The 11,042-nt window shown below is 43.7% G+C and overlaps 1 protein-coding gene across 2 annotated transcripts; it reads left to right on the top strand.

Moving 5' to 3' along the window:
* Positions 1–150: 150 nt before the first annotated feature.
* Positions 151–10,683, top strand: nptxrb (neuronal pentraxin receptor b). Of its 2 annotated transcripts, XM_054780309.1 has the most exons (6): positions 229–553; positions 630–1,347; positions 3,251–3,602; positions 4,082–4,323; positions 5,876–6,055; positions 8,205–10,683. In XM_054780309.1, exons 2-6 carry the CDS (start codon positions 634–636, stop codon positions 8,448–8,450), a joined length of 1,734 nt encoding a protein of 577 aa, XP_054636284.1. In that variant the 5' UTR covers positions 229–553; positions 630–633; the 3' UTR covers positions 8,451–10,683. The 2 variants fall into 2 exon arrangements, with proteins under 2 accessions (XP_054636283.1, XP_054636284.1); XM_054780308.1 differs by having other exon boundaries at positions 151–1,347.
* The last annotated feature ends 359 nt before the right edge of the window (positions 10,684–11,042 follow it).

Below are 11,042 nucleotides of genomic sequence, written 5' to 3'. Positions count from 1 at the left end.
TCTTTGCTTTCCCCTCTACAGTTTGTTTTTCTGCAGGTAGAGAGCAATTGATTTATTCAGTTTCATTATGTTTGTGAACAGTGAATGTGGCTTATCAATGTTTAATGATGCCTTGCTTGGGAGTTTTAGTAAAGAAAACAACGCTGGTCTTGTTGAAGTAGAGCGACCATACATTTGTTTTGCTTACATAGGCATTTCCGTTCATTTCATAAGGGATGTTATTAAGAGGAAAGCAACGGTGTCACCACAAATAGAACATGTTTACAGTTCATCCTCACCTTTTCTACACTCCGTATCCTATTACACACACACACACACACACACACACATTGATCCATCGCTGCCTTGTTTGTTCACACTGCTGCTGGAAGTTCATCCCAGCCAGCCTGCTTGCTGCGACTGACGCATAGGGACAGCTTCGCTCCTCCTCTTCGTCGAGTGGTCTCCATGGAAACACACGGAGGAGAGAGCAGCTTAGCAACACCGCCAGCGAGTGAACATCTCTGGTGCAGACAGTTGGGTACCATACACAACATCCCTGAAAGATTATTCTGTAAGTGTCAGTTTTTTATAAAGTCAGTTTTTGTATTTGCGTACGTTCATGTAGCCATTGCGCTCCATCTCCACAGCATCATGAAGTTCATGGTGGTTCTGGTTGGTGCCGGCTCCCTGGCCTTCCTCGGTGCCGTCATCTGCATCTTCGCCAGCGTTTACCCCCGCAAACGCGCCGCTTCTCTCGGCGACAACGGCACCCTGACATCGGAGACGCTCCTCCAGCCACTGGAGCCCAGCTCGGTCGCCCACGCGGGACCGCTCGGTGCTTTACACGGCGCCGACTCCTACGATGGAGAGAATGGGCTCGGCGGTATAGGCTTGGGGGTACCCAGTCTGAACGAGCTCAACCTCGGTGAGGAGACCGGCAGAGGCTCGGGGAAGACGTTCAGCTACAGCCGCTTGATCTGCACACCAGTTCCTCTCGGTGATTGTAAGGGTAAAGATGAGCGGCAGCAGCCGCTGGCAGACGACCCTCTTGCGGATGACGACTGGACGTTTCTCCGCACCACGGCGGAGGAGCTCCGGCAGATGGTCATGCAGCAGAACGATCAGATTCTCATGGACCAGAGGACCATCCGGGAGCTCACAGGGAAGTTGAGCGAGTGCGAGAGCGGCTTGGAGGATGAGAGGCCCGGCCCTGAGCGGAGCATCGGGATATGGAGCGGCAACCGGAGGGTCATGGCCGGGGATGATGTGAGCTCCTCGTCGGCCTCTCAGCTCCTGACGGCCCGCGCTGTGGAGGAGCTGGCCCGGGCCATCATGGACCTGAAAGACCGCATTGAAAAGCTGGAGGTAAGCCACCTTGGTATGACCTGTTGGTTCTACTACGGTACACCCGCTTGTCAAAATACTATTGTAACGCTCAGTTTTTAGAGAAGTATTATTTAACCAAGGTGTGTATTATTGTAGCTCAGTTTAGATAGGTATTATTTAATAATGTGTTTATTGTTGTAGTGGTGTTTAAGTGCATCTCAAAGTGGGTTTTTTTTTTGCTTGGTTTTTACTTTTGAGAAGGTCAACTTTTTTTTAAAGATGTGCATCAATATTTTTTCCTGTTATTGTTAGCATTAGTATTACATTATGGAGGGGTTTTGTGGCAACAAATAATGCATTAGTCTTTGCCACTAATAAGGTAAACTGGTAGTGATTTGCTGAACTTTACTAATTATGCAACATGTTTCTTGTATGTTATAAACAATACGGGCCATGACAAAGACCCAAATTGCTATTTTTTGTCTTGAGCAGCAAAAGAATGTGTGCCTTATAACAAAGTCAAGCATAGCATCCTGGATGTGGGAATCTATGAATGTTCACTCAAAATAGGATTTCTTTTTCTACCAGGAATACATGTTTTAACAATATCTTTTGCATTTTGGCCCTCTCGTGAGGGAAATATCCAACAAAAACATTAGAGCAATTCTCTGTGTGATGCATAAAACGATGTTAATAAATAATCCTTTTTTAGCATTATTTTCTAAAGCCACATTTTTTATGTATTGGCTTTCAATTGCAGGTGTGGGGTGACCAGTGTGTGTCTATTGGTTTTGAGGGCATTACATTTCAAATGTGACTGACTAAACTGAAAATAACAAATAGTTCAGTTGCTGTGCCACACAAACCCTCCACTGCAACCAGCTTATGACACCAGTCATAGAGGAATTGGTTGCCACCCACACCCTTCACCCCACTGTGACAGCATCGTCTCTCTCTCCGTGGCTCTCTCTGCATGCAGAGAGAAGGGCATAAATAAAAGATGAAGCTGGCCAGGTTGAGAGGAGAAGAGATAGGTCAACTTCTCACAGTTGTGTGTGTGGACTGAGATGTTGAGACAAAGAATGGGCTTAGAAATAAACACTTTCAAGGTTATGCTTCTCGACGTCAATTTACATCCTGGATGCACAATCCTTGCCTCAGCAACTCTGTGGATGTTATTCACCTCCCACTCTTAACATTCCACCTTGATACTCCTGGTTTGTTTTTCTTTGGCACTCAGGGACAAGTCCTACTATGTTCAAAGAAACTTTGCTCATCATTGAGCCAATGCTATTGATTAACTTTTTTCTGGTGGATGGGAAAATATAACTGCAATCCTTGATGTTATTTTCTTTTTAATATCCATTGCAATTGGCCTGTGGGCTGATTCAAGGTTTTACGCTTTTTACAATTGTATGGCGGGCCAGATCAATTGATCTTGTGGAATGTGTGCTGCCCCCAGGCTATAGGTTGCACATCTTTGCATTATATGGACACATGATTGGGCCCAGCACACATCTCCAATGGTTGAACATTGAGACTTTCTGGGAATCAAAACCAGGCATTGTGCATGAAAGGTTGCAGCGTGTACCGCTCCATCACCACAGGGCTATTAGATGGACACATTTTGTCCTAAAATCATAATTGTTCCTCTTAGCAACACATTTTGTACTGTATGTTTCCTAAGGCGTGTCGCACAAAGCATGGTCCTTAAGGGCACATTTGGATGACTTTGGAAGTCCATCAAACACCTTTTAGGATGTACTACATCCCTGATCTGACCCCGGACCTCACAAATGCTTATAGAAAGTCTTCCTAGAGGAGTAGAAGATGCAACGGGACCTCCGTAGCTTTCATTTTAACGTCCTGTATGCGCAATGGCCAAGTGTCCCAATATTTTGTGAATATAAAGTCCTCTTCTCATATATTTCTCGGCCTGCAGGCAGAGATAGGCCCAGCTGCCTTGAATCTCACTGACACATCTACAGCAGCGAGCAGCAGCCAGGCAGCAGCCAAGCCTCCCACTCCACCCACTGGAGGCGTCTCCCCCGCACCCGCAGCAGCAGCACCAGGCTCCGGGGCTCGTCGACCTGCCTCCAAGCCCTCCACCAAGGGGTCACCTGGCCGCAGCAGGGGCCCCTGGAGAGTGGAGGACCTTGAGGGTGAGCTGGAGAGGAAGATAAAGATGTTAGAGAAGGAGCGGCAGGCTATGAGGAAGGAGACGCAGGGCGAGTACGAGAAGATCAACCAGGGCATCGACACAGCCAACCACCGTGTCACCGAGCTGGAGCACAGTGAGTGGCCCCTTTTAAAGGCAGCGGCGGCCTAACGATATACAGTAAATCAGTGTGTAACTAGGTTGCCTCAGTGTTGAAATTAGCTGTAAATTAGGATTCATTAATGAAGTTGTTCCATATTTAGACCTCATTTAATGTTCATTGGTTCTCAAACCTCTGCTTACCATACGGTTTAACTTCAAAAATGTGGCTTGTGCTTGCAGGTAATTGTGGTGAGTTCAGTTTGACAAAAATATTCTATATAATTTATAAAATTAATTTATTAAAATGAATCTTTTGAACACAAACCTGCAAATCTGAGAGGTTGCAAATGCTGAATTGCGAATGTACGGAGATTTATTTTAGTTTTAAAATAGTCTGGTGTTGCTTACCTGACTAGCACTACTTGCACCACTGTTGCGGAATTGATGATCGATGCTTTCGCTGCAGTTTTGACTTAATCTTTTTCCCACTTTGTCCCTCTTTTTCCTCATAAGCGCTCACGGAGCCATCCTTCCCAGACGGCTTTGTCCTGTCCTTCCCAATGCGGACCAACTACATGTATGGGTTGGTGAGGAAGGAGATCACAGAGATGTACGCCTTCACCGCCTGTGTGTGGCTGAAGGCTAAAGAAGGGGGCATAGGAACCCCCTTCTCTTACTCTGTGCCCGGGCAGCCCAATGAGCTGGTGCTGCTGCAGGGGGTCCACAACCCTGTGGAGCTGCTGATCAACGACAAGGTAATGTTTTTCACTCAAGCCACCTAGTGTCAAGTGTCTGCACCCTTTCTCTCGCCTGACACCAAAAGACTGCCCTTTTTGTCCCGCCTAGTGTCACCTAACCACCCGTTTTTCCTGTCAAGTGACCACCCAGTTTCCCCCACTTAGTGTCCAGTGACCGTTCGATATTTCCCCAACTGGTTGTGTCAAGTAACCGCCCAATTTGTTCTACCTTGTGCCGCCTTTTGTACCGAGTGTCGTAATATCCCAATTTTCCTATCTAGTATCTACCCTCTCTGTTCCCCCCCAGTGTCAACGCCTGTTAGGCCAGCCTAGTGCCCAGTTTGTCCTGCTGACGTCAAGTGACTATCCCATTTGTGCCACTGTGTTAAGTGGCCACCCGATTTATCCTACCTTGTGCTGCCCCTTTTGTCCCGAGTGTTGCAATACCCAGATGTTCCTATCTAGTAACAAGTGACCACCCTCTATGTTAGCCCTAGTGTCAAGTTAATGCCTGTTTGGCCCGCCTAGTGTCAAGTGACCACCCAATTTATCCTCCTTCTTGCCGCTCCCTTTGTCCTGAGTGTCGTAATACCTCAACTTTCAATCTAGTACCAAGTGACCACCCGCGTTGTCCCCCCAGTATCAAGTCAACGCCTATTTGTCCTGCCTAGGGTCCCGTTTGTCCTGCTGACATCAAGCGACCAACCCATTTGTCCCGCCTAATGTCAAGTGACCACCCAATTTTTGCTGCCTCGTGCTGCCCTGTTTGTCTCACGTTCTGGTTGAAGCTGTCGGAAGACTGACCCCCAGGGTGCAGAGAGAAGGCGGCGAAGTAATTTTATTGCAAAAGACAAGAAAAAACTAAAAGTGACAGAGGAAAAGCTCTGTGGGAAAAAAATACAAATTATAAACAGGTGACAGCACTGGAAAATCATACGACGGCGCTGGTCTTTTAACTGTCACTGATTAGTATTGACCGCAGCTGTGCGGCCACCAGGCGTGGAGCGGCAGTTCCTTCCGCCACCCCGGAAGCATCGCTTGCCAGAATAATGGCGCAGGACAGGAAGTATACGCTCCTGTCCTGCAAAGCGTGACAGTTTGTCCCTCTTGTCCGTCCCTCACTTGTCAAGTGACCGGCCTTTTAGTCCTGCCGAGTGTCATGTAACCACCCGAATTGTCCTGCTTAGCCTAAACTGTCCTGCTGGGTGTCATAACCACCCAAATTATTCAGTTTAGTGTAGTGTCCCGCTTAGTGTCAGGTGACATCCCGTTCGTCCCTTCTACAGTAGTGTCAAGTGACCACTCCCATTCGTGCTGCCAAATGTCAAGTGACCGCCCTTTTGTCCGCCTAGTGTCAAGTACTCATCGCCCCCAAGTATTACGCCATTTGTTCCGCCTAGAATCAAGTAGCATCCCCTTTCTGCCGCCCTGTGCCAGGTGACTGCCTCATTTGTCCAGTCATGTGACAAGCTCTATGTCCTACCCAGTGTCAACTGATGGCCTACACCTACCTTTAGGCGAAGGACTGACCGTTTTGTCCCACTAAACTGCTTCAATCCTTTGCTGGCAGGTAGCACAGTTACCCCTGTCTCTGCCTCAAGACGAGTGGCAGCACATCTGTGTCAGTTGGACTCTGAGGGACGGCGTGTGGAAGGCCTACCAGGGTGGCAAGATGAAGGGGAGGGGTGAAGGCCTGGCTGCCTGGCACCCTATCAAGCCAGGGGGAGTACTCATCCTGGGCCAGGAGCAGGTGAGACAAGGCTTAGACGGAGATGGATGTCTTTTACAGTTTATTCAATTAGCATAAACAGCTGTCAGAACTGTCCGTTCTGAGAAAACAAAGCCAGTGAGTTCATTAATAATCTCTGCTGAATGATTTATTATTGCATGAATAGATTTCTCAGATCTACCATTTCAAGAGACTTTCTATTTTTGCCCTTTTGTTTTCACTTCTATTCAAGCCATGTGCATCTGCATCCCCATACGTTCACTGAAAGACGATCAATGAAAACAGACTTTCACACTTGGTGCATTCTTCCGGTTGATTGTTATTATCTAGGACATCTTTGTGCGGGGAAACTGTGAATGTAACGGAGGAAAGCCAACGGTTTGGAGGGATCGCAACGTGACTAAGAGCTCAGAATGAAAGTCCTAAACGTTATGCATGGCAACTCACACCTTCGTTTTCACAGGAGCTTCTGTGCAAAACAGCGTACATTCTTAACTCATTCAATCCCAGCTAAAATGCAACCCCTCCAGTACTGACCATTTTTTTAACAATTTTGACTAATTTTTCATGGCACACAGAACACTCTCCTATGGCTATATAAACATGGATCCTACCAAAAGAAAGATTACTCCCATCTGATCAGAAAAAATCTGCTCTTTAGTAATCAGCAGTAGAACATACAGTACAAGTTTCGGGAAAATATCAGTTCTCAACTAGAAAGGGAAGAAAAACAGCTTTTTGTGAAACGATACATTTCAAGCATAACTTTCACTTTCACACAAATATTTGTGACAGCTCAAATATCTAAACAAGTCTAACCACATAAACAGCACAAAAAAGGGGTTGGTTTACATGAAAATAACAATTTATTGACAAATATGGCACCAGAAACTATTTACAATTTTCACATTTGGAAGTGAACTGTGTGCGCACGTGTGCATGCCTTAAAATTTCCATACAATGTCCGTACAATGCGTAACATTCTGTACGCTACACTCCTCTCACTTCCTCCTTCCTGTCACGTGATTTTTCTGTTCACATGACCTCTGCCGAGCGCTTATCAAATGCGCTTCTGCCGTTTTTATGGCTTAAAATTGCTCTGAGGTGAAATCCATTAGTTGAGAGTTGCGTCATCACCACTTTTTGCCTCTCGAGAAAAAAAACGCAAAAGACGTACAGTATATGTATACGTTGTTGGGATCGGGCATTCAGGTTTATAAAAACGTCTAACTACGTCTTTGGTATTGATTGAGTTAAAGGGCCAAGAACATTTCCAACTTTTTAGACAAAACCCAAAAACAAAGCATATGGAAACTGAAAACTGTATGGACTTTCATCGAAGATTTTTGACGAAAACCGAATCGAAAAACTAGATCATACAAAACCCGAGGTTTGACTGTATATGTTTTCCAATGTTGTACTCTTGTTCTACATGATATGGAAGTGCAATATCATGAGGTTGGTGTGTTTTTAAGTTATACCTGATTTAATTTTCATGCTACTCCTAAATCTTGTCCGTATAGGAACTTCATGAGATTTCCACGAGATTTCGGTACTTTAGGAAGTCCATGTATGGCAATTTGTCCAGCAGTAGTAGCTACTTTGTACTGTTTGTTGCTTTTTCTTGATAATGGCAGCCAGAAAGTGTTTTTTGGATGTAAGAATTGTGTATCTAAACTGGAGCAAGGCAATGAGAAGGGGAGTTAAAGACCAACAGTTCTACGCCGGACTCTCCAACATTTATCCAATTAGATCCAATTCTTCCGGAGCCTGCCTGTGACCCAACCAATCGCAACAGAGTAGGCGTCGTCAGGGGAGCAGCGTTTGCAGATTTACAGGATTGTAGAGCAAATGAAGTTCTCATCTAGGTGTGTTATTTCAGTCACATTATAAAGGAAGTTCTTGGTAAACTTCTTGTCCCCCCAACAGGCAAGTAGTAAATACTGGCTACCCACATTAATCGGCTGTTTTCTTGCTGCCCGCAGTCTCCTCTTGGATAAAATTCATCTCTATTTTTTGAGATTGTTCGTCTCGTTATATTCCATGTGTTGTGTGGATTTCAGTTTCCATTGATGCAGTTTTAGAATGGAAAACCAATCCCCTCAAACTGATGCAAGTAGAGTCTCTGTATGAAAGCTGCTCACGTTTACCATCTTCTCCCCGACCACAGGACACCCTGGGCGGACGTTTTGATGCCTCCCAAGCCCTGGTGGGGGAGCTCTCCCAGTTCAACCTGTGGGATCGTGTGTTGAAGCCCGCCGAAGTCGCCGCCCTGGCCGAGTGCAGCTCCTCCGTACTCGGCAACATTGCTCCCTGGACCGACCTGGACGTCGACGTCTACGGCGGTGCCACCAAGGAGTCTTTAGATCCGTGCCACGCCGCTCAGAGATCCAATCCCTCTGGCCCTAAACAGTGAGACAGTGGTCACGTTTAAGTCATGCAACAAGGAAGGTTGCTTGTTTGGGTTTAGCACGCTAACAGGATGGAGCTAATTGGATCTTTCGAGTTTTTTGTGTCGATGTCAGTGTATTTAGTTCTGCAGTAAGAATGAGGTTAGGTGAGGTTAGTTAGTGGAAGCAACAAAACATGCCAAAAGTCAACCTCGTTGATTGCTTTAAAAGTGCCGAGTGAGCCAACTGTACCCGACTAGTCGGGTCTTAGCAGGTCTAGCTAGGAAATAGCTAAGGAAGAGTTTCTTAATTTGCTGTTGCTTGTGCTGAAACTGAGATGGTGTTCTTTGAAAAGACAACATTTTCAACTTTGCGTATGTGTAGCTTTTATATGGTAAAAGTTCCTCCTTTTGTTCGCTATAACACAGTAAACGTGTATTATTGTGTCATGTAGCCTTGCTAACACAATCTGTAGCCCTGCAGAAGCGCCACTTACAGTAATAACCAGTCTCGAAATAAACACTTCATGTCAAACTGTACACCTAAACAAAAAACAGCTCCATAAAATGAAACTGTATAAAACTAGAATGTTTGTCTTTGCATGTAAAGTATATTTTCAGCGTTAGTGTGCTCTTTGTGCCCCCACTTGCCAAATTTAGTGCAATGTACGTCTAACATATGATGACCAACGAGGACTTTAGTATTCATATATTTATTCAGAGATACAACCCAGTCACAATTAACTGTAAATCCAAACAAATAATATGTTGAAATTGCGATGATTCTGTTGCATGGTGAATTTCTCTTTTCTATTTCTATCTAATAAACAACCCATGTGGCCAAAGAAAGCTAAAATCTAGGTTCATCCCCTTTTGGAAAGGTTAGAGCCTGTAATTCATTAGCATTTTGTGCTAAAGTTGTCACGTTATTTTTGTCTGAGAATTGCAGTTAAGCCATAGGTGCTACAGCTAAATTAGCAGCATTAGCACCAAGGCACCTTATCACATTGAAACTCATCTTCATTTTGCTTGTAAAACTTTAAAATCTTTATATTTCACTCAGTATTTTAGCCCACTAGCACTGCTAGTTTATTCATAGCTAGCTAGCCGTTGTTGTTTCCAACAAGACAGCAGCCATTTAGTTTTTTCCGTGATGGACTTATTTGAATTATGAGAACCAACATCTAAAGAAGCTAAAGAAGTGGCAATGTACAAGTGGTGATTGACTTAATTCCCAGAACACTGCGCAGTCAAGTGTACTTTGCTCCAAAGGGGAAGTCACGCTATCACGAGAATTAGGTCAAAATATTACACCAACAAATACAATAAAAAAAGTTGAATAATGTCAAATACTAACAACTCATAGTATTGCACTTTTTCTCACATAATATTACAAGTTATTTTGCTTAGTTGTTGTAACGTTACAACTATTTTCATGAATTTTATGATTTTTTTTTTAAATATGCGACTAAAAAGTAATTTAGCATTCATTCCATCCATCCATTCGTTTTCAATGCCGCTTATCCTAATTAGGGTCGCTGGGGTATGCTGGAGCCTATCCCAGCTGACTTTGGGCAAGAGGCATGGTACACCCTGGACTGGTTTGCCAGCCAATCGCAGGTAATTTAGCATTTTTTCTCATAATAATCCAAATTTAATATAAAAACATACACCTGTATTCATATATGACATATTTTTTCTTGGAATATTTTGGCTGTTTGCCGGGAAAAGCTAGAACTTTATATTTTTCCTCGTAATATTACAAGTTGATTGCTCTTGTAACGTTGCAACTTTTTTCCCTTAATTTTATGATTTTTATGACTATGTTAATACATTTTTCTAACAGTAATTGAACATTTTTTTCTTGTAATATTGCAATTTTAAAATACTTTACCATACGCTTTTTATTCAACAAATCTGATTTTGTCATAAATTACAACATTTTTCATGTAATATTTCAACTTGAATTCTTGTAACACTACGGCTTTCCTCTTGTGACTTTTCAACTCTCAGCTTTTACAATGTTTTTTTTTTCCCTTTTCCATTCAGTGTGTCCTGTAATACTCGTTGGTTCCTTTTTGTTTTTTAAAGTGCCTGTTTGGGCCTCAAACGCCCACATTGGTCATCTAAAATATTTGTATTGTTTTCTTCTATTTCTCCTACTTGAGTTTGTTTCAAGTGTTCTTTTTTTGCACCTTTAATGCATTTGATATTGTGAACTAGGTGGATGAAACTTAATAAAACTGCATAATGATGACAATGTCGCGTTGATGATGCGAAGTCGGGCATTATTCACTAATCTGCCCACACGCTACAGTTGCTGCCATCTTTCTTTCCTTATTTTCTCGACCTCCTTATTGCCAAAGATATATTTAATAATAACCAGCAGTGACAAAGCAGATGGACGGCAAACAACAAAAATCTACTTTTAAAGTTAGCTTTTTGCTTAATGTCTAACAGATGGACACAGACACACACAAACCACAGGCAGAACACAAGCTCAGAGATAATGATCAGCATAGACACATGCACTTGGGAGGCAGAGGCAGTGATTATTGCATTAATTAAAGTGCTACAAAAGATGCTATAAAATGCAAATGAAAAGTACAATTCCTGCTC

Source organism: Dunckerocampus dactyliophorus, chromosome 6 (assembly GCF_027744805.1).
Source record: "Dunckerocampus dactyliophorus isolate RoL2022-P2 chromosome 6, RoL_Ddac_1.1, whole genome shotgun sequence".
Taxonomy (NCBI): domain Eukaryota; kingdom Metazoa; phylum Chordata; class Actinopteri; order Syngnathiformes; family Syngnathidae; genus Dunckerocampus; species Dunckerocampus dactyliophorus.
Note: the sequence above shows the minus strand (reverse complement) of the source record. Positions and strands in the feature narration are given on the sequence as shown.